This window comes from Scleropages formosus, chromosome 7 (genome assembly GCF_900964775.1).
Source record: "Scleropages formosus chromosome 7, fSclFor1.1, whole genome shotgun sequence".
Lineage (NCBI taxonomy): Eukaryota > Metazoa > Chordata > Actinopteri > Osteoglossiformes > Osteoglossidae > Scleropages > Scleropages formosus.
Window position 1 is genome coordinate 19,350,418 of NC_041812.1, and position 24,490 is coordinate 19,374,907.

The following is a 24,490-nucleotide window of genomic DNA, read 5'->3' on the forward strand; positions in this document are numbered from 1 at the left end:
TAGTGGTTTCAATGGCCTCAAAGGACCCAGGCTGGAATCCCACCCCCTGCTGTAGTATCTTTGGTCAAGATACTTAGCCTCAATTACCCCAGTAAAAATTACTCGGCTGTATAAATTGGTAAATCATCGTCAATAGCTTAGTTGCTTTGTTGAAATGTGCCACCTAAATTATCAAGCACACACACAAGTCAAAACACAGAAAAATAAAGACACAAATACGGAAACACACAAACACACACAACGAGGAAGGCTCTTCATAGTGGTGCAGTATTGCCAAAAGCCTGACTGTTCATCTCTCTCAGGGAGAGTCCCACTAAGTGAGGCTACAGCTCTACCTCCAAGAGGTCAAACAAACAAACTTATCAGTAATTCACTGCCTATCCAGCCCCTGGTCCAGCCCAGAATTGATTCCACCAGGCTGTCTGCCCTCACTAGTCCCAAAGCCGCACCTTCCTAAATGCATGTGTGGGATCCTCTTCAAAGAGCAGACAAGTTATCCATTAACCTTCTGGAAACCTGAACATTCCAGCAGTTCCACTCCTACCTTGACTCACAGTTTGTTGCTTTGGAGAAAAGCATCTCCTAAATGAATAAATGTAAATGTAGCTGACTGGTGCCCAGATGGCCTGATGTTCTGACCTGAAAGGACTTCAAAACTAGACAGGTAATAGAGAATGTAAGAAGTAAAGTATATAACCCTTATGGAGAGCAATAGGTCAAATGGACCAGCCCTTAGACCACCTGGACGTTTGCAGCACTGAACACATCCTAAGCGCAGAGTCGACACTGTATCCCTGCCTAGGAGTACCACAATCTCCCAGTCAAATAATGTTTGAACGCTTCAGTGCCCCACAATTCCAAGAAGAGTTCCCATCCCATGAATTTTGACTTAGTTTGTTGCACCAACAAAGCTAGCAAATATTAGGAAATCTTGGTGTTCAATATGAGGATCGGGGCTGCAAGGTGATGGTGAGCATGATCACTTGCTAAAAGGACAACTAAAGCAGGCAAACAACTTCTGAACAATGTAACAGCAGAAAAACTATAAAATGCTTCTGAAAGGATCAAACCCACAGAGAGCAATCCATTCTCTGTCACACAGCCTTTAGGGAAGAGTGAAAACTGAGTGTTGTCCTACAGAGAAACAGGCACAATAGCTCTCATGTGATGCGCAATGTAAGCACAAGGTACCTCATTATTGTGTGACCTCACGGAGACGGAACAAAACCCCACAAAATGTACCACTTCCTTTTACAATCTGTGAGCATCCCAAATCCTGATCCAATTCTCTCCTTTAATGGCTCACAACTGTGCCATGTAGTTATTTCCAGGACTCCCATGTAACGCTTCAATAGGACGCTCCTCACTCCGTCCAAAGTGAAGTGCCACCAATATGGAGTGGCCTGTAACGAGAGGATGGGGTAGCAGCAGCCTTGATTATGCCCCTCTCATTCAGGGTAACCTTACATAGTGCAGAGGTCCTTGGGGGTTCTCTCTTCTCCGATTTAATATTTAGTGCCCCCGTTGTCGAACTTAACACACACAACTCAGTCAGATCGCCAGTGGATGGATGTGTGTGAAGACTGTGTGAAGATTTTTGCCTGTCGGTCTTCCCCTACTGTGCGGAGCAGTTGGTGTGGTCGAGGGTGGAACGCAGTGGGCTTGTCATACCAGGCAGAACAATAGAAAAATAAAATCGTGAGAGAAAGAGTGAAAGAGTGACGGCGGCTTTAAGCCCTAGGGACAGCAGGCGTGTGCCGAGGCTTTGAGTGTTGTATATTACACTGTCACTGGGCCCCCCGCCCAGACAGGAGGGTGTCGGCAGTTGCTCCTGCTGCCTGCCGAAACACAGCTGAGGAGCTGCTTTAGTGCACATGAAAGAGTCTGAATGGAGCCAAACATTTAGCAGTCCTGACTTGGCACTCTAAAGCTGTTCACTTCATTTATTATAACTTATACAGAAAAGGTTCACTTAAAAATAATATCTCAGTTTGCTGCTGCTTGTCTGTAATGTATTAACAGTACAGTGAGGAGGAAATGGACAACCTCTCTTGCTGTCACCTGGGAGAAAAGTAGAGTACAAGAGCAAAGAACAAAAGAGAAGGCAGGGCATGAGAACCAATTAGAATCCACTGAGGCTGTCACCACGGTAACAGCAGGATAAACCTGTGAAGCGCTGCAGGTCAGCCAGCGGCCTTAGGAGTTGCTGATTCTGCGTAGCTTGCTTATGACACCACATGTAATCTCTTTCAGCAGGTCTCCAGCTCCTGTATCAGAGTGTATCGAGGGGCATGCATTAACACCCACATACACACACTGTTTGGGGCTAGTCAGGTAGGTCAGCAAGGCGAGGTCAGCTGCTGGGACAATTTAGACACGCAGCAGGACATCAGCCCTCTGACACAACCTGCAGGCTGGAAAAACCTTCCAGACTATGTGTTTGATAAGGAGAGCAGGGTGTCTGCACTTGCACTACTCTGTCATCAGCATGGAGATGGGACACGGATCCGGCCCTGATGGGCTCCGACCCTGAACCTGCCACTCCAATCTCAGTTGGGACTCCTAATCTCTTGATGACAAATCAGGAGGTGTGCAGGGGAATTGTGGATGGGGGTATAAATCAGGCCCACCGCTATAAAGGAGAAGGGCATGGTGCTAGGAAAAGGAGAATAACAGTCACCCCGTACCTGACCTACTCGTCACACAAAGCCCTGCAGTCGAGCTGAGAGCAGTGCAAGACGTGGCATCCTTGCTTCAGCTCCCTTTCCCATTATTGGTGTCTGAATGTCAAAGAGAATGCCATCAAGCAACAGCCTCAAAAGGGCAGGCATGCAAGTCAGGGGTGCGGGGGCATCCACTTCCTTCTCATCAAATATTTTCATTAACACCTTAACCCTGTAAAGTCCTTCTGACAGCTCTAAAAGCTACTGCACCATTTCCTGAAGAGACCATCAGTGTACCACCACCCAGTTTCACTGTACATAGGTGCTGCAGCCAGCAAAGTTAACAGTGCGCTAAGGGTGTTCACTCAGTTACATGACCTTGTTTTGTCTACCAGGCTTACTTAAGTACCACCCAGACCCTTTCTTACCTTTCTTATCACGTGCCTGGTATAAGTCACTGACACAGTCATGGAGCATCATGAGGAAGAGCAGATGATGGAGGCACGAGGCTGCGGCCCATGAGACACTGTTCCCTAAGTGGCTCAGTAGGTGCTGGGCACAGCTGTGTCTCAGCCCTGACCTGACATCATGCTCCGTTTAACAGATCTGATCAAACATATGGGTCATCTGGCCAAAGTGGATGTCCCCAGGGAGCATTAGTGCCCCGTGCACAGGGACCCGAAAAAGATAGACCCAGTCCTCAAAACACAATACTGTTATTTACTTAAGCTGATGGTGCTTTATTATTTATTACATTATTACTGCCCACTCTGTTTTGTCTCACTCTCTTTGTCTCTGACATCACACCAGCTCTCTCTTGCACCCTCTCCTCTTGCTTGCATTGCTGGTATTGTTCTGGCCTTGAGGCCAGATACCACACACTCAGCTGTGACATCTGTGAAAAACATTGGCAGAAACAGGTACAAACTTTGTGATTTTTCTCTTTGTTTTGGAAGAAAAACAGCCGAAACCCTGGTACGGACTTCCTCATACCTTTAAGCTTTTTCAAAAAAAGCGCACTAGTACAGCTAAGAGTATCTGAGGAACAGCCAAATTGCAACAGCCGTCTGTTTCGAATTTGTAGATCAAATTGCTCTTTGTATGACTTCTTTCTGAGTCATCCAGAAAAACATGCTTACTCAACAGTGGTGTAAAACTGTTGTAGGACACACCCTCAAAGTCTAGACCCGTTATCATCGTTGTTTTCCCTCTGCATTTCACTTTTGTATATGTTGGTGCGACTTAAAGCTGGCACTCTTAGATTTCACTCTCAATGCCTGTACAGGTAAGGCAGTTAGGACTTTGCTACAGAGTACTGTTGAGTGCCATGGGAGGACAGGGTCTCACCTTTCCTGGAGGTTTGGGTGAAGTCCAACTCCTCTTCTCCAAGGAAGGGGGGGTTTGGTAGATGTCCTGCGTTGTGTTCATGGAAGGAGGTACTTGGTAGACATCCTGCCCATGGCCTTGACTGCCTACAGAAGGTGGGACTTGGTAGACATCTTGCTCGGGGGTCTGGAACTGGTTCCCCTGCATCTGCACCATGGAGGGGCCCTTGGGAGTCCCTGGGGGGCCCTGATAATGGCCGTGACTTGGCGGTAGCATGTAGACATTGTCGGGTGTGGCTGGGCCAGGGCTAGCAGCAGGGTGCATGGCAGTATACTGCGAAGAAGGTGGGGGCTTGCTATAGGAGCTGTGAGGAGGTACGGTCAACTGGCCCTGGATGGGAGGGACCTGCTGTTGCTGCTTGTCATACATCCCTACCAGAATCTTGAGGCGGTTGCCAGGGACGATGCCTTGGCGACCATGCAATGAGCAGAGCCACCACCCATCTAACCCTTGGGTGTCGCGCTCCAGCACTGTCATGATGTCTCCCTTCCGGAAGGACAGCTCATCCGGGGACTCTGCCACATTGTCATACAATGCCTTGGCCAGCACGTTCTGGGGGGAGAGAGGGGGAGAGAGAGAGAGAGAGAGAGAGAGAGAGAGAGAGAGAGAGAGAGAGAGAGAGAGAGAGAGAATGTCAGTGGATTGATTGCCACAGCTTTAGTACCAGGATGGTGGCATAAGGAATATTGAACATTCTGGTCTGTCAGTGACTTTCAATGTGTATGTGCTGAGGGATATCTCTAAAGTGTACCAGAACAAAACCGAACCACTCCAGCACAGTGCCCTATGGTCACACTGGACACTGCAGTAATAATAATGACAGCAGGACGGATGCTCTTGCACGTCATAGCACGCACTACCCATCTGTTTCCAGTAATGAGCAATCCCCCAAGGGCTGGAGAAAAACAAACATTTGGAAAGTGTGTCCTCACTTGTGCCCAATGTTACAGCTTCAGCAGGACACATATAAAAAAAAGAAAAAGCTGATTCCAAACAAAGCCCAGCTCACCAAATGGACTTCACATGTGTGTCACAGCATCTTCCTGAATCCTGAGAGCTACAGCTTTGTTGCACTAATAGAGTCTGAGTCTGCTTCACAAGCAGGGCTTTCACTTTGCGATCTATCTGTCCTGTTTGTCACTTGCAGTATTTATACTGACAATGACAAGACGACAGTCTAGCCTCGGGTGAGGTGGGCTTCCCCTAAACCATCTTGACAAGCCCCCTTCCGATTTTATTTGCTCGATGCCCAGGCCTCTGTTCAAGTGCTGTCTGAGTCTCGCCACACAGCTGGTGTGTCAGCAGCACAATTTACAACCCAGCAAGCACAGATTCCTTCTCTGTTTTCATCCCCTCATCTTTTCAACTGCCCCCCCGTTCACTAACAGGCACAGACACACACACACACACACACACACACCTCTCTAGGGTTTGGGTGGAGCCAGACAACTAGGGGTGGTGCTGGCACTACAACCCCTTGTGAGATGACAGATCCTTCATCCATCTCAGGCTCATTACACCACACCCTGACCTACTTATCTAGCCATGCCATACACATGCGGACCACCCTTGTCTGAAGCCTAGACATGGTAGCGGGGTACCTCCAGTCATTACCACAGCTCCGGGTTCACAGTGTATGGTTCTATGTAGTTACTAGCTGCCGTTTTGGTTTTCACGTGTTAAAGGCCATGTCTCATTTTCAACTTCGACCTCACAGACTCAGAGCTATGTAAGCCCTGCCACTTGTGCTGCGAGACAGACACCTGCAGACACGGAGCCTTCGGGCTTAGTTGCCCGAGTACGACAGCGCCCAAGTGGCGGCAGGGACACAGGCAGCTGTCTGCCAGGCTGTTCTATACATGCTGGTGGGCTGATGGGCACACTGACACGCATTCATATGGATGCACTTTCAGGGGGGGTTTGAACGGGTCTGGGTGGGCTGAAAGAGCCCACTGATTCTGCAGGCTGTCTTGGATGTGACCAGATCAGCTTGCAGGCTGAAAAGATAGCAACAGAATCACTCCTACTGTTTAACAGAATAAGTACACAAGTTATAACACAATTTGCTACCTCATATATGACATTAAAAGAAGCAGAACTGGTAGGAGGGGGAACACTCATAACAGAGGGTTAGGATTAAGTCCCTCTCTTAAGAAACTGCTGTGTCTCTCTGCTCTTCACAGGAGATGAAAAAGGGAAAGAAACGAGTCATTTGAATTAGTTGCCCTTTTCTCTTCATTGAGCACAAGGCCACTTCCTGAGGGGCGGGGCATTACCACGATGGGCACTTATCACACACAGCATCACTTTCTCACTGACAACAGGGATTTTAGCCGTGCTTTCAGTCCAGCAAAGAGCTTGGGGGCCTTTGCCCTTCTTCCTCCCCACCTCGACAGGCCACTCTGTCCTGAGCCTTCTCCAGGCAAGGAGACAGGAAGTTTAGAGTATGATTCACACACTGCCTTGAGTGTGAGCCAGTCATCAAACAGGAGACTTACAATCCCCAACATCCACTGAGGGATTTCCATTTCGTCACTGTGAAGGATCAGCTATGCAAACATACACACAGGCAGCCTTAATGACTTTATTTTAAACAGCATTTCTCAACCGGACAGTGGGAAAGGTCAGTTTATTTGTTGCTTGGTTTTATTGAGTAGGAGTGAGAAAATACCACAGGAAACTAAGAAACCATGAGTAATGTTACAAGTAACCAGTATGACTTCTGGGTCAGATGGCTTATGAGACTTTTTAAGAAACCACTGTTAAAATTCCATAAATTCATATAAAATTACTATCAACCTAGAATCCCAACCCCAGAGAAGATGTCTGAAAAAAGAATGTCAACACTAGATTCTAAAATAAAACAAATAAATCCAATACAATTCCCAAATTGGACTTCAAATGTAAATAACAAATGCTGGGGTAACAAAGATGACAGAAGCAGTCTGGGAGGTAGAAGAGTAAGCACCACCCACGATCTCCCCAGTCAAGGGAGATCTTAGACAGGGCTCCATATGGAGGAAAGAGTGTTGACTGTGAAGATATCACTGTCTTGTCCATTCCCAGGCCTCCGGGTTGGAGAGTGGGATCTGCGGTCTTCCACTTAATGACAGTATGGCCACTGCAGAGCAAAACCCAGAGCACTGTGGGAGCAATACGCAAACATATTCAAAGGGACGCACAGAGATGGGCAGATCACTCACTCGCATAGGCGCACATGTGCCGTGGACAATGTGTCCTTCTGGTAACTCAACTTTGTCCTTTATTGATTCCATCTCTAACTTGGTGACAATTAGCCAGACAGCAGCCCAGCAACCTGTGCTTATGTCACCAAACCCTGCGAACCAGAGGAAAGTGTGGTGGACCAGAAAATGGCAGGGACATGGAGCAGAACAAAGACAGCATCTCCCGTGTGACAAGCTGGCAGGAAAGCAGGCAGATGGGCTATATCAATCTGCACGATGATCATGACTGACAGACACAGGGCATTCATTGAAGTGGCTGAAATCACAAACAGATAGGGTACATAAAACTGTGGATCAAAAAAGCAGACATTCTCATTATATTCATTTGCTTAGTTAAAACAGCAGCAAGAGTATTAATGCGACTGGTTATAATCACAAGCCAACAGGGTATATTAATCTGTGTGGTTACAGTCGCAGTGAAACAAAGCAACTTAATCAGTGTACTTACAATCACAGTTAGAGAGCATTTGCTTATCTGCGTAGTGAGGACAGCACAGGCCCCATCAATCTGTGCTCTCACTGTCACACAGGGTGCATTATTCTCTGCTGCCATAACAATTACCCACCTGACATGTGATGAAGAGCACCTGCTTTGTAGTGCTCCTCACAGCCTGGCCACTCAGAGCTGAAAGCAGAAGCTGCTGATGCACCACTCAAAAAACGGGCAGCGTGAACGCCAACTGGACACAGCTGGCCTCTCTCCTTGCGCCTGTGCCTCCCTTTCATCTGGGTCGCAGACACTCTCGTGCCTCCACGTCAGCAACCTACTGTTCACTCCATTATAAGACCAGGGCTTTGGAATGGAAATTCCTCTAGCCGGCAATAAAAGTGCTCCCATTTACATGTAAAAGAACTGGCCGGGGCAAAGGGGGCCACGACCCACAGGGGATGGCCTGTGAGAGGGCCTGGGAGAGACTGGTGGAGCAGAGGTGGCCAAGGAGAGGTCAGAGAGAAGAGGGGGCAGGCACAGACACTATAAGGCCAGGCCAAAAGCAGACCCCCAGAGAGAAGGGGCAGAGCAAAGAGAACGAGCGAGAGAGAGAGAGAGAGAGAGAGAGAGAGAGAGGGGTTTCCGACATTTGTCTTCGTCTTCCTTCAGCTGCAGCCACTGAGCAGGAAGTAATGCAGCAGCTGGCGGAGCGGTCTATGCTGGAGGGTCAGCGAGCCGGATGGGATGTGGCTAAGTGAAGAGTGGGGGGAGGGGGCAACGGGGGTCACACAACTTTCATCTGATCCCTCCCCTCTGTAAATCGTGCAGGACAAACAGCATAGAAGTTACATGGCGTGTGCACAGGCGCAGAGAAGCTCTTACGGAGCGCGCGCCGTGTTCCTTGTACTCTCAGAGACGCACAAAAGGGAATAAATCAGAGCTGAGGGAAACAATGATCTGCGTTTGTCTTTCATGCTTTTCTCTTCCCGTTCCTTTGTTTGCACAGCCCCCCCCCCCCCCCCCCACCCCCGCCTCCTGCTTTTCAACAAATAGCGCAGCTCAGTCATTAATGGTTTTTATTAGCTCAAGACATACAGGGCTCTGCAGACAAAACATAGCTCCTCTGTTCATGTGGAGCACCTAACAGAGCCTCATCAAACTGGCCTGCTGAAGCACAAAGGCAGAGCCACACAAAGGGCTACGTTTCAGACCCAGAGTGCATTACTCTGCCCTTCCTTGGGCCTCTCGCTACTCAAAGACAGCCTTCTAAAATTTCACCCACATTGTGTCACCTTTCTTCTAACATTGCCAACATGCAGCAAATACAGCAGTAAAGTTACCCTGCTTGCTAGCAGGTGAGGACAGACAGACGCAGACTTCTCCATTTAAGTGAGACAGGTTGGAGATGGGCGATCAGACAGATGGGTTCTGTCTGTCCCACTGGTCAAATACCATGATGGCGAGCTTTTCGACAGGGACACCGAGAGCAATGAATTAGTCAAAGGTGGGCACTGCCGTTGGCGCTTCATCATTTGGGACAGCGAGTCTGTCTGGTGATTCATGACCAGTCCCATGACACAAACACAAAGTCACACTCCCTCACACAGCATGCACTATGCACACACAGCATGCAGAAGCATTCTGCTGGAATGTCTGTGTTTGGCTCAGACATCCAAAGGAGCACTTTAGGGGCCCATCTTCCCACAGGAAAAAAGAAACTAAGAATAAAATCCTGCTTTGGGCTACAGAGACTTCCTGAAGCAAAACCTTCAGCGGCTGCGAGTTACAGAGCCCAGAATAAAACACACCTTGGTCACGCCGCAGGGAATTGCCGCTATTCAGCAGCATTGAATAATCATCTAAAAGCGAACAACAGAAATGTTCCTGTGACGTACCGCACCCTTTGATCCAACAAGACAGTGATGCTCTTGTCTACCAAGTCATCAAGCATAAAGAAAAAGGAAAAGAAAAAAAAAAAAAAAAAAAAGAAAAAAAAAAAAAAACTTTAAATACTGCATGATGTCAGTTATCCTAAGAGCTAAATTGCATGAAGTTCTTTTTTGAGGTTTTACAACTGCAATGGTGCACATTTCATTATGACCAAAAACATACAGGTAACAATGAAAGCTACTGATTTACCAGTCGCAGTACAGAATCTTTATTGGACTCAGGTACAGTCATGTGGGAGAGATTAATCTTCAGTAATATGTGTGTGTGTATTTGCCCATTGTGTCCATGGCCTGCCTGCAGCCTGGCTCCTCTCCAGCACCCTGCCTCCTCCCGCACTCTGCAGCAACAATCTGTCTGTGTCGCGAGGCCCTTCCACAATCTCCACACGTAATGCCCATCACGGGAATTTAATCCCACTGCAGAATGTTTTTGGCTCTGCAGTGCTGCGGGAGACCTGAACGAGTAAGCATACCAGGAAGTGGCATACTAGTTAGACTTACCCCTTTGTGGATGAAGGACCGGGGTTTGAAGCCCTCCTGTATCCTAGATCAAGGTACTGAGTTTAAATTCATTCCATAAAAATTACAAAGCTGTATAAATGGGTTGTACAGCACTGTAAATAGCTTAAGTAGCAAGTAGAGTAGTATACTTAAAGTTGTACATGGCCTTGGCCTTAAATGAATAAATAAAATGTACACTGGTGTTTTAAAAGTGTGTCTTTGTGCGTGACTTATAGCATAACATCATGTAGATGGACATCTGCGAATAAGACAGTGAAAGCACTAAGTAAGGTGTTTACCAGTCCGGGTTAGCTGTCCACCAGCTTGGAGCAGCAGCGGCAAGCTGAGACTTGCTCCTTGCTGCCCTGGCCTCCCACGCCAATGCCTGGCACATTCCTCAGCCTTCACAGGGCTTTCCTGGTTACCACAGGCTGCTCAGGTTTCACAACACAGCCCCGGCTCGGACAACCGCCAGACAACCACGAACACGCAGTGCACGCAGGACAACGCAACACAAACTTATCACACCACCAAAACAACACAAAGTCTTCAGGTACCTCAGTCAACAGGCAGCACAGTGACTAGAACCACTGCCTTGTAATCAAAGAACCCGGGTTCAAAACCCTGCTCCAGCTGTAGTATCACTGAAAAAGGTGCTTATCCGGAATTGATAGAGTATAAATTACCCCTGCTGTATAAATGGGTAACTGACTGTTAGTAGCTTCGTATAAAAATCTAACATCCTGAAAGCATCAGATATACAAATAAATACATATAATGAGACAGATATTGGACACTCAACATTGGTGTAACACACACACACATACACACACACACACACATTTTCTGAACCGCTTGTCCCATACGGGGTCGCGGGGAACCGGAGCCTAACCCGGCAACACAGAGCGTAAGGCCGGAGGGGGAGGGGACGCACCCAGGACGGGACGCCAGTCCGTCGCAAGGCACCCCAAGCGGGACTCGAACCCCAGACCCACCAGAGAGCAGGACCCGGTCCAACCCACTGCGCCACCGCGCCCCCCTACTGGTGTAACACCGAGTAACAAATGAGAGAGTGTTTAGCACTAGCCAGGTGCAGATAGACACTTCTCGTACCCAGCATTGGAGGATATGTTGCAAGGAGGCTCACGTGTCCAGATGAAAGTGAGAGCTGGGGAAGCAGGGGGAACACTCCCCCTTGATGTCCATGCCTGGGTTCATCTCAGAGGCAGACAGCTAGTGAGAGCTAGTCAAATCTAGTTTAGTGTGTCAGCAGCCACTCATCCTTCCGACGGCGGCCGGCGAGACACTACATGCAGGTGAGGATTATCGCCTGCCTGTAACATGCGATTCCACGGCTGAATAGGAAAAAAATACTTGCAAAACTTGTAGCTGCAGGCTACGGTAAAGCTCCACGGAGCTGCCGATTGAGCAAAGGCACGCGCCACTGATGTGTGAGATCGCCTAGCTCCTCGGCCTCCGCTCCACGCCTGACCGAGAGCCGAAACACCAACGCAGCTTCTCTGCTGCTGGGTAAAATACACTGGAAAGTGGAAAGCCCCTGTTTACTCATTACGTTCAAAGGACGTGGCTTTGTACTGAAGCTCAGAAGCGCACACATATTAGGAAATTGTACATTCCTGCCCTTCCTGACACACCAAAACACATTCTGGACTTTTCTCAGAACTTAACAGAAGCTGCGATGATGCAGTGGACATAAACTTCGCTTTCTAAATACTGAACAATAAAATCACCAGTAAAAAATGTGACCTCCGGCAGGACAGACAAATTTCCTTCCTTGACGCTTAAATGCGCATAACCTCAGAGACACATTCCAGTGGTTTGCTGGAGCGTTGAGACAAACAATCCAAAGGAACTTCTGGGAAGCGGGAATGCTGCTTGGCCAGGCACATCGCACCATGGGCCTTTCCGACTGCGCGGACGCCACGGTTCGCATTACTGCAAAGCTGGGTCGGCCGCCTGGAAAGGTTTACGTAGCGTGATCTGGGCTCCATTCCCACCGTCAGCCCCCGATGTAGGCCTCAGGCACTTACAGTGGACCAGCCCAGTGCGCTAAGGTAACATAATCAGCATGTTGTTCTCCTGCCGGCTTCACACAATCCAATTAACTGGGAAAGGGCTTTAAATTCTAGCAAGGATGAAGTGCTCAGGCTCGGGTTCAAAGTTCAGCCTCTGTCCTGGGCTATACAACATCTCGTTCTCCTTTTCTTAACAACTGCGGGACATCACCTGTGTTTCAAGTCCAGGTAAGTTGCAATTACCCTAATGAGAGCAGCATAACATTCCCCTCTGACATTTATGCTGTATACACATTTAACCCATGGGTTTCTGAGCTCGAAGTGATGGCTCTCGTGCTCTTCCGTGGCTTCTACACATTTGTGTGGCGTAAGCCCATAGTAAACACTGGTTTTCAACACATCATTTTGCAGTGACAACCCAGCGCTTGCTGTCACATGCCAACTATCCTTTGCCATCCCTTTCATGGGACCTCGCACCTTTATGTGAACCGTTGTTAGCACATACCAGGAGTCACCGCGCCCCCGCCACGACAGCCCCACCACTCCTTATTGGTCCTCCACCAAGTTCTTTTGTCTGGTCATCCCCAGCACCACCCAGATCCCTTATCTACCGTTAATTCATCATTGTGCTGGGTGCTCTGCCCCACCCAGTCATTTTCTCCTCGTCCCTCAAGGGTGGGTATTTTGGGAACGAGGGGCCACTGTTCACAACAGCCTTGTAAGATATGATGGTGGTGAGGATTAGGATTTGGGTTAGTGTTAGGTGCAGAGCTCACTGGTCCTGACTGAGCATTTCCCAGCACTATTTCTCGTGCCTTAAGGGCCACAGGTACATAAAGAACCTGTGGGATTCCTCCGCAGAGTCTGGTGAACATGCTTCACATGATGGAAAACGTAAACTCGGAACACTGGTGAGGGAAACAGAGTGAAACACAGCGAAGCGTTAAAACTTTCTGGACACAAACCTTCAATCTCCTTTCCAACACACAATATAACCAACATGAGAAACAGTGCAAGACCTGTGGTCAGTTACTGGTGGGAAATCCACACTTACAAGTGTAATAAATCCAGTCTCTCAGTATATTTATAAACCAACACACACTTCTCAGTAAGAATACATCTCAGACACAGTCCACTGAGCTCCTCATAATTCTGCATTCAACCCCATTGCCTCCACAAAGCCTGGAAGACTCTAAGGGCCATAGGGGCATAAGTGCTGGTTACTGTTCTTTGAAGTCAGTGTTTGAATAGCTCACTTGGCCAGGTGTACCAGGTGTGAATCCCCTACTGACACCAGTGTAACTAAAACCTGCAGGACTCCACCCCTTTGGGGTCACATGAGCCCATCCTGAAGTTTTGCTCTTGTGGTCCCAAATATAAATCCATTGTTCCATCATATACCCATTCACATAACTGACATGAGATCATTTCACTGACTCAGAGCAGAATACAGAAATAACTCAAAAAGCTAAACACTTTATTCCAAGGTCAAGTGACAAGACTTTTATCTTTGAGAAAAAAGCAAGACTAACATGTGGTTAAATGCTGCAGCTCAATATCAATGTGTGCCCATAGCCACAGCTGGACTGACTCAGTCAAAAGGGAACAAAGCCACTTAATAAATACCACACGCACACCATCACCTTGGTAACAAAGGTCAGGATGTCAGATGGAAGCAGAAGCCCCTATAGACCTTGGATTCTGGTGTGATGGTAACATTATCAACTTAAGGGCAGGTACCAACTGGTGGACAAGTACAAGTCAGCAAAGGGCACCCAGTGCTGGTTAAAAACTGTCTGAGCAACAATGGCCCATGTGCAGTGGCTACCTGAATGGCGTTAACCTTGAGCTTGGAGTAAATGCCACCTTACCAGTAAACTTGTCCCAGGTCCAAAGATACAGGGTAACTACTGATTATCAAATCACTTGTTCACTGAGAGCTGCCCACGTACATGATAAGTAGTAGCAACACCAATGAAGCCTCGGATCAGTAACAAAGTTCCCACTGGGGGGGCACCCAGATGGCCTTGAGGGCAGCATGGAACACATATTTAGGGGACTAGGGTGGGGTACTGAGTAATAAGGTCTCACTCCTTATTTATTTTTCATTCATTCTCTCGCTTCTCTAGCTGATAAAAATAATGGAATCCGCTGATTTTTCAGCGCTAATGACCCCAGCTAACTGATTCAGTTGCCTGAGGAGCCCTGGCGAGAGAAAGGGGGAGGAAGAGATTATACTGCAAGTTGCATATTCTGTATTTTCCTGCCAGCAGCTCTGACCTTGCTTGAGATACAGTGATAGTGAATTTTCCATTCCATTCCATTTTTTCCCTAGGTCTCCTTAATTTGCCCTCAGGTAGAGAAGGAGGGAGAAACACAGAAGCTGTTTACTGAGGACTCCTTTCATTGCCATGTCGGTGCAGTACGGTCCAGGCTGTTTACAGAGCAAGGCTAGTCATCTCGAGTCTGATGTTAATCGGCTGTGAAAGACACATTTCCCTGGCCCTGACCTCATCTGAACATTCCCACCATTTACGGTACCTTTGCTAGGGTTTTCTCCTCTCCACTTGTCCTCACCTATGTACCTGAGCCAGCAGTTCTTCTAGAGAACAAGTTTGTTTCTCTGCAAGACTATAATAAAAAATTTTGCAGCCCCTTTCTTGCTGGACTCAGGATCTTTGAAAGCAGGGGGTACTGGGGAACTCCTGAAAAATTCCTATATAGACATGGAGGCAAAGCAGTACTGTTAGTCACAACTGAGTCAGACCTGCTGACACTTGAGCTCAAGACCTCATGGCAACAATTTCTGATTTCTTCAAACTGGGTCTCAGCTCTACTTCAACCTTCATGAGGACTTTAACGAAATTAGTGTCTGAAGGAACGGACTTTAAATGCTGGAATCCATATACTGCAAAATGAGTCACAGATTAACAATATAAGCACCTTACGAAAAGTGCACAATACAGAGACTGAATACTTTTCACTATTCAGTGCTGAAAGCCAGATTATTGTTGTTTCTACCTGCCCCGCAGGTGCCTCCGGAGGAAAGGTGTGGCCCAACACCCTGAACGCGAGTCGCTGACCATACAGGTCCCAAAGCACGGCTTTAACAACACACAATGCCCTTGTGGCCCAGGTACTTACAGGGTTAACTGTTCTAATCAAATGACCTTGCACACTGAAACGTTATTAAATATTAAACCAGAAATCATTCACATCACGGTCTTATTTTTCACACTAAAAGCAACAAACAGAAAACACTGTTACACCCCAGTAAAACTCACTACAAACTTGATATATAATTCATCGAGACGTGAGACATATTTTATTACTCCGACAAGCATAAACATTTATTATATCATTCGTCATGAGCGTCAAGGACCGTATACTTTCTACCTTTACTTCCTCCCGGTTTACAGCCAGTCACAGATGGGTGCTGGATTTTGTTCATGGCGTAAGGTAACATTTTCCTCTGCCCTCACGCACCGAACAGGAGCAATCAAAGGTCAATGTGAGCATTGGGAAGACGAACCTTTCAGAGTAAAAGAAAAGGGGCCATTGGAGCAAATGCCTGACGCGTGCTCGACTGCGGCACAGTGCTGACAGCGTGCCGCTGCATTCACTCAACAGCAAAGGGTTGGCGGTGGTGGCGTTCTGGACTCGGCCCTGACTCAGCAGTCAGTGAGCCCCTCGCAGGGCCGCTTCCGCAGCAGCACCCAAACATTTTTAGAAGGCTCTAAACTCATCTCACAACATTTCAGAGGAGCACAGAGCCCACAGTTCAGCAACAACACACACAAATCAGAGACTTTCTTCGCCATTATTTTAAGCAGTTTTATCTGACTTTGTTGGACAAACTTAATGGCTTATATACTTCCATCTTCTCAGAGGGACAGAACAGGACAGCAGGGTTCTGAGCGCCCTTCCCCAACCCCCTCGGATCCTTCCTCCAGCACTCCTTTCCTTTCTTTTTCCTCTTTCTCTTCCTATAAAGCAGGGCAGTGAGAACATGCGCGCGCACACACACACTTACACAAATACAAAATCGCCCCAACACACACATGTAGAGACATACTCACCAGATAATTCATTTTCTCCCCTCCTTCTGTCTGCGCGACTCCAGACGAGAGTTAGAAGCCAGGACTGTGCCTGCGAGAGACCCCCTTGGGGTGACCGAGCACTGTTAAATGTTCCCTCGGAGCGGTGAGCAAACAGCTCAGACAAATCTTAATACATTCTCCAGTTTGTAATCTCAGGAATGAGCATAAGAATGACAGTATCCTCTTCCCTTTTCGCCACGAATGCTTGCGGTTCTATCGCTGTGTGCCTCTACCCACCTCGCTCTCCCTCCCGCTCTCTCTCTTCTCCTTCTCCCTCCCTCCCTAACCAGAGGGAGGGAGGAATGTACCGTAATCCAACACCTCTGTGTACCCACTCAATCCCAACATTCCTCTCCTAGCCTCTGATTGGATAAAGGGCCTCTTCTTATGCTAATTAGGCCTCTCCAGTGCCTTCCCACTTTGTGTGAATTCCGTTTTCAATCTCTGAATGGCATTCTAGCGCAGTAAGACCTGCTGCATGCATGTGGCCACAGATGATATGATAGCATAGGGCAAGAAAGTGTCTTGCAGCGAAACGACAGACAGCGGGGCCTAATTTTCCCGCAAGGGATAATGGAAAACATTTTAAAGTGAACCGAGTGCCACTTTTTCATTGGCTTGGCATTATCCTTTGGTACTAAAAACCAAAAATATTTCAAACAAAACACCAAAGCTATTTTCAAGCTTATTTTTTGCAGGGAAAAATACATTAAGGAAGCTGTACAAAACCACTGTAGCATGTAGGTGAACTGAATACAGTAGCAACAATACAGTAAGTGTGTCTTCACACTGCAAAAGATACGTTTCTGTACCACCACACCAAATTTCTACACATCTGAAAGCTCACTCACTTTAGTAAATCCCTCGCCCCTGTCATGGTCATAGTGGTCTAGAGTCTCACCCAGAAACACTTGCCACAAGGCTAGGATGGGTACACCTTAAATGGAACTCCACTCCATAACATGGTAATTTCTGCAAAACTGAATGCTGTGTTTCTTCTCCATTATATTTAATTTTAAAGGTATTAAAGGAAACACTTTCTCACTCAGTGGACAGGAATCATGTCTGTTGGGTCATAAGTTGGTAGCATGTACTCTTCAAGAAAACGCGTTTTTAACTATAAAACCACTAATTTAAAAAAGGAATCTAAATACACACTTCTGATTTTGAGAATAAATGCATCACTCTGTGTACACAGCAATGTATGTAGATGGTAAAAGTGTCTTATAGAGAGACATTGGGACACATCTGCAAAACAACTTGTACCAGAGTGCTGTACAGCAGGGACCACATGTACTTTGTAACTCTATATCAACAAAAATAATCTACAGAATATAACAAATACAAATAAACACTCTAAAATCAATTCTATACTGACTTAAAATTACCTGTGATAAAATGTTAAATGATAAAAAGAATTTCAACAAAAAATAAACTACCTTCCACGGAATGCCAAACCATTCTAGCTGCTGTGTCTAAATGTTTGGGTGTGAAACATGAGACAGGAAATTAAACTGTTAGGTTGCACATGCAAGTCTTGGTCAGTAGTTATGCTTGTCTACACTTTGGCATCAGGTCTAGGAGTCCAAAACCCACTGCGGGTCATTCTTTTTGAAGGCAAAGAACTAAGTTTTGTAAAATATACATATGTACCAAGCAGCTGTGGATGGGCAGGGTAAGGCAACATCAGCCACGTAAAATGTCTGATTTGTGAACAGCTTTCAGAAGTAGAGGACTTTCTTTGGAAGTGTATTACAGCACCTAATGCCAGTGGAAGTTCCTGTTACTAAACAGAAAGACCTTCTAATAAATCTCTATTGTCCTGATCCAGGGTCCTAACCAATGTTCCAACACTACTTACTGAGAGAAGGACTAATCAGACCAAGAGGAGGTTCTTCTGCCTTTTGTTCAGCACACTTCTTGCACCAGAGCTGGTGTCCACCCTCTGCAACACAGTGTTTCTGACCGTGGGTCACTCCCCCTGGCCACTATAGTGACGGGCAGACCTGTCACATGTCACAGCACAAGCTCGGTCAAGCAGAGGTGGGTGCCAGTACATTCACTCAATAGCAAAGGGTTGGCAGCAACAGTGGTGGCAAGGGACACTGGAGGAAGAACAGGGTACACAAACCAGTTTCACTCCATCAAGCAGCATGGCTGGAATCACATCAAAAAGCTTCCCTTTAATTTGCGTGTCCTGGGAATTTCAACTTTTATGCTGACACAATGGCCCTCTTGAGGACCACTGGAGCTGTATGTCATTTCCATGACAATCGGGCAGCTTCTTCAACTAGTGCATCATAATGTTATGAACGACCACACAGTGACAGACTCGCCTTCGCCTTCATATTCTCATACAGGAAGGGAGCAGAGAAGGATAGCAAATTATGACCTGTGTAGCTGGCCAGACCAAACAAGGCATGTGGCCATGTATGTTATTGCATATTATCTAAAATTAATGGAGCAACAGTCTTAATCTTCACAGCATCTAAAACTAAATAAAGTCACTTCAGTATCATATCTATAGTGAACATCTGCTCAACATTCATATGCTAGCAAACCAACTTCACCTTAGAATCTGAATTCAAACATTCCTACTTGCAGCTTAAGCCTCTTTCCTTAAGCACTAATGCATAGGACAACAACCAGATGTCTACAACAATGTAAATTTACATTTATTTATCTAGATGCTGCTCTTCACCAATGCAACTTACAATATTAAGCTACTTACACTGTTTTGCCCTTTTTAGGGATTAAAAGCCAATGTAAGTGATTCAGTCTAAGTACTTTCTTCAAGGGTATAGGGTTACATGCAAATATAGTTGGCATGGTGGCACAGCGACTAGCGCTGTTGTCCCACAGCTCCTGAGCGGTGCGAGAGGACATGGGCTCAATCGCAGCTCAGGCTGTGTGGAGTTTGCATTTTCTCCCCATGTCTGCGTGGGTTTCCTCTGGGTACTCTGCTTTCCTCCCATAGTCCAAAAACATGCTGTTCAGGTTCACTCACAGAGTGTGAGTGATAGAAAGTGTGCGTTCCACTGATGTATGGACGAGTGACCCATTGTAAGTAGTGTATCGAGCAGTGCAAGCCACCTTGGTGAATAAGGTGTGTGGGCTGATAACACTACATAGAGTTTGTTGGAAGTTGCTTTGGAGAAAAGTGTCTGCTAAATGAAGTAATGAAACTGTTTCTCCTGTGTAGGAGTGAGACAAAACATCAGTATAGCAAACAGACATGAGAACTCTTGTTTCACAAGAACTGGGAAAGCCTATTATGGGGATGATTTTTGATGAGAACAGAATGGTGCACTCCCTATGTGCGCTACACGCACCTGAATACAGTATGCGTACCTAATATAACCAGTGTTATGCATACATGGACCTTCATGCTTTGGAACACATAGGAGAGCAATGGTTCAACAGTCAAAGTGGAGTATGGTCTTGCACAACACTAGTTGCATTGTCCTGGGCGGGCTGGGTTTGACCCAACCACTGTGCATTCCTCACACCTACGCACAGGACAGTGATCGGCACCCAGCATTCCCTCTTCACACTGGAGAGCTGCTGGCACTCCCTTGGCTCCCAGGCCCAGTGGCTTCTCTGAACCCTCTCACCTCCCCTCAATTATCTGACCGCTGTGGCATGCAACATGATGAAGACGCAACAGAACAGTACTTCCATCCATCTGCATCCCTCCCAAGAAGCAGCCATTCAGGAAGAAATGGAGACAGGGCACAAAAAAACTTAAATATGTAAATATAAAGATGTGGAACAATTTTTGTTATGAATTGAGGTCAGTGTTCCAGTTTTTTTCATTGTCATTGAATGCTGTCTTAGTGCTTGAAGGTCACAGGAGTTTAAATCGGCAAATGGACAGCACACACAACGTAGTGTTTTATATGAGGAAGACACTGCAGCAGTGAGGTCAAAAAGTAGAGAAATCTCTCTATTATTTTCCACAAAGCTGCTGCAGTCAGTGCATTCATGCTATTGCCAATATTCAGTGAATTCAGTTATATTCTGGAATGCCAAGTTACTGTTAGGACATGTCATTATATCAATAATTCAGACACAAAATACACAAAATAAAATGCAGTAGGCAACACAGTGATGGAACATCTGGCAGAATACCAAAAAAAGCCATGGTTTTGCCCTAGGAAAGATTGTTTTGTTGTACCCTTGAGCAAATAACGTAAACTGAATTCTTTCACTAAAAACAGCCATACTGTTAGTAAAGTACACAGTGACACAGTGATGATACCTGGATGGTACAATCCCTCTTCACTTTGTATAGATTTTGCATGTTCTCTTCATGTTTATGTGAGTTTCTTCCAGTCGCTTTGGTTTGTTCCCTCAGTCAGAAGACATGTTTCAGCTGAAATGGTGACAATGTGGGGGGGCGGGGGCGCAGTGGGTTGGACCACAGTCCTGCTCTCCGGTGGGTCTGGGGTTCGAGTCCCACTTGGGGTGCCTTGCGACGGACTGGCGTCCCGTCCTGGGTGTGTCCCCTCCCCCTCCGGCCTTACGCCCTGTGTTACCGGGTAGGCTCCGGTTCCCCGCGACCCTGTATGGGACAAGCGGTTCTGAAAATATGTGTGTGGTGACAATGTCACCCAAAGTATGTATGTAGTATATGTCACACTGCTCTATAGATGGGTAAATAATTGTAAGGAGTTTAGTCAAGCAGCATTCAAGCATTGTAAGGTGTCTTGGATGAAAATGTGAGCTAAATACTATATAGCAATCACTGTGCTTTGCTTTAGAGAGAAGCATCTATTAAATTAATAAACTTAAGTAATTCTGGATATAAGCCTTTTCAAACAAACTAGATTACACTAACAGTTTAGAGTTTACAGAATCTGAAAGGTACATATATGACTCATGGGTGAGAGAGAAAATCAGCATGCATTAAAAACACTCCTACAAAGGGAAGGAATCGGCAGCACACACTCTCCCCACCGGTGCTGAGAAGTGGCAGGAACCTTATCAGGCAGCCAAAGCATTTCAAGAATGTTAAAACAACATCCTGTGAAGAAATGCCAGAGGCCACTTGCACTACGCTGTAGTGACATCACTCAGGAATCTCCCAACATGCTCCTCTGCACCACAATGCTTGACCTTGTGTGCACATCCCAGTGCTGTGGGCCAGTGGCACAGTCTGGGTGGACCATTCATCCGTTGCTATGCGTCAGCCTCTTTGAACAACATGTCACTCAGGATTGGGGGCACACCACAGGCTCAGACCAAAGGTACCATTAGTTAAGATTGCATCAATAAAGCTACAAGTCATCACCTACGCAGGAACAAACCTGATGACACCTACACAATGTTGAAGAGAGCTAACAAAACCCCCAAGAAAACTCTCATAATAGCTCTCCATTAGTGAAAATCATGACCCTACAGTTACACACCCTTACCTACCCCAGAATAAAGGCTGTATCTAAAAGAGTATTTAGCATTTTGTTTTGTTTGCCTTGTCCGCATATTGTCAAAATAAATCTCTTCAGAAGTTCTCTGAGATTAACAGAAATCAATGCAAATCCACTGCATTTCAGGACAAAATAGCTTTAGAAAAATCTGCCGTCTATAAGCCTTATCCGTTAACTTAAAATAAAACCCCATAAATCCATTACAATATAACAAAAAGTATGCTTTTTAATTAGGAAGTATCCTTATCCCTGTAAAATGTGGTTTATAGGATCAAGTATTTCTTTGCCTATTACTGTTATGAAAAGGTTAGATTTAATTTGCCAAAAAGTTAATAGAATTACCTCTGTCTTGGGAGCGCTTGGTGTGGGGAGAGGGGTGAGGTGGGACGGGGTGTGTTCTTCCAGAGGAAACAGATGGGACTGGGTAGATCAACCTCTACGAATGAACCTCATTTCCAAAGACATCACATTTCCACATAATGATGTCTCTGAGACACAGCTTTGCCTCACTAAGAGGAACAGAAATAAAATCTGAAAATTAGACATGTCTGTGTTCAAGTCTTTTATTTTTAAAAGCCATTCCTATCATGATACCCTCACCTCCCTGAGAAATCAAAGGGATAGCTCTGGCACCATCAACGGTTTGCTCCATTACACACACCAGCGCTGATGCTCCAGTACACAGGAAGGGTAGTCTCACAATGATGGCATCACATGGCCTGTGCATACACATACTGTATTACTTTACTCGTACCCTGCGACCAGCCTACCTAGAAACCACATAGTGTACTGCTTCACGCTACTGCTGACCTTTATGTTTTATTGTCATTTAGCTATATACAGGTGTACAACAGAAACAAAATCCAGTTTGTGCAGGTTCAGGTGTAGCATAAATTGACCTCGAATCACACTACACATCAAACACAGTTCACACATATACATACAGACAAGCTGCACAAATACACAGTACCATTGCCGACTTGACAATAAATAAAGACAAGGGAACAGAAGCCACTGATCTCCAAGGTAGCACTAAAAAATTTCACTGTTGTAATAATGTAATACTGTACTGAATTGTACTTTATTGTTCAGTATTGCCTCTCTCAATAATTAAAATACCCCTTAAGAAAGTCGCATAAATAAGGAATTGTCACAAATGACTAATAAAAAAAAATGGAACCACTGCTGTGTCTCCACTACTATCCTGTAAGGTATATAAAAGAAGAGATGCAGACTGGGACAACAGCAACCCACAGCACCTTCACCCCCTTCCTGCGGAATGCCAGAATGTGACTCCTTCTGCATTGGAGGGAGGAGGGGGGCTTCCTTCTGCATGGGCAAAAGGCATATCCTGTGTCCCCAGTCATCCCACAGCAACGTGGCTTAAGGCCCCAGCACGCTGCATCATCTGCGTAATGAACAATGGTCGCACGACTGTGTTTGTGCACACACACACAGAAAAAGGCAAATTCACATTAATTGCAGCAGTCATATGAACAAGTTATGCAATGTATCAAGGCTGATATGCAAGGCAACCATCCACTGGATGATTTACCAGGATAACACTACTTACATTTATTCAGTTGGTGTTTTTCTTCAAAGTGATTTACACAATTTACTCATTACACAGGTGGGTATAATTGTATAAATTCAATACAGTTGAATAAAGGTATTATGATAGGAAGGTGGGATTCGAACCTGGGTCCTTTGAGTACAAGGCAGAAACTGTAACCATTATGCTAACTACTACTGCTAGCAACATAGCGGTTATTACATTTGCTACTTGTCCACAAGCTGCTAAAGGACCCAATCTGATCATTTTTTTTCCACTTATTGGTGGCTGTTAGTTCAACTGTCATTTCCCACAGTGCACTTGGCGGTCTGCTGGGATTACACCTGCTCTCCAGAGGAAAATATTTTAAATTTATCCACAGTTCATCAATTGCTTCCAGCTCCCCTCAGCCAAACTGAACTATGATCAAGAAGTGAATAAACTGATATACAATCTCCATCCATTTAGAGAATCAAAGAGCAGGATATGTTAGTTAGGGGGTCGCTTTCAAAATCTGTAGCTCTCACCCCTTCATTAAAGTCTTCTTGTTGGAAAAATAATTTGTACAAAAATTTTGTTCCACTTTTAACTGAAGCAGTGCAAATACTATTAGTACTACTATTCACATTTATGATGTATAATATTCTTTCACTGGAGGTGGCAGAAGTGCCTGGACTCAGTTTACTGCCTGCGCTAAGTCCTTGGACAATAGTGGACTTTGTGCTGTCTGGATAATTTCCTGTGCTCACTGATAACCTGCAGAGCAAACTGTATCTCTTCCTCATCTTTGGTCAGTAGACAATGATACTCCTGCATCAGGGCAACCTCCCTTTTAGCTATATCATTCATGACATGAAGTTCACGCACAATTTATTCAGCCATCAAGTAGTCCGGATTGGCTGCCCATTTCTCTGCATAGATTTGAAGAGATGAAAGATAGGCAGTTATGAGAAATAAAACAACAAAAGTAGCAAACTGACAATATTAACTGTTTTCTCTGCAAAATAACTGATTGTGACAAGTGTCACATCACTTCCTGTATTTATGTAAAATAAGTAAGTTGGAAAGTTAAGTAAAATCAGTAAATTAAGGCATTTATTGTGATACCAATTTTGAAGCAGGCATAACTGCACATTAAAATGGTTATGCCTTGAGCACACCCTAAACGCAATCCAAATTGAGTCAAATTTTATGAGTTT

General features: G+C 45.8%; 1 protein-coding gene across 2 annotated transcripts in view; it reads right to left on the reverse strand.

Annotated features, from left to right (window-relative positions):
* bcar1 (BCAR1 scaffold protein, Cas family member) overlaps positions 1–24,490 on the reverse strand; it is a 66,966-nt gene that overhangs the window by 18,316 nt on the left and 24,160 nt on the right. Inside the window, exons 1-2 of one of the 2 annotated variants that reach the window (XM_018726641.2) lie at positions 16,290–16,558; positions 4,011–4,601 (exon numbers count right to left, since the gene is read on the reverse strand). In XM_018726641.2, the coding sequence (XP_018582157.1) occupies positions 4,011–4,601; positions 16,290–16,301 (603 nt within the window). In that variant the 5' untranslated portion in view covers positions 16,302–16,558. Of the gene's footprint in view, positions 1–4,010; positions 4,602–16,289; positions 16,559–24,490 lie in introns of those variants that run through there. The other variant, XM_018726642.2, reaches the window with a different exon arrangement.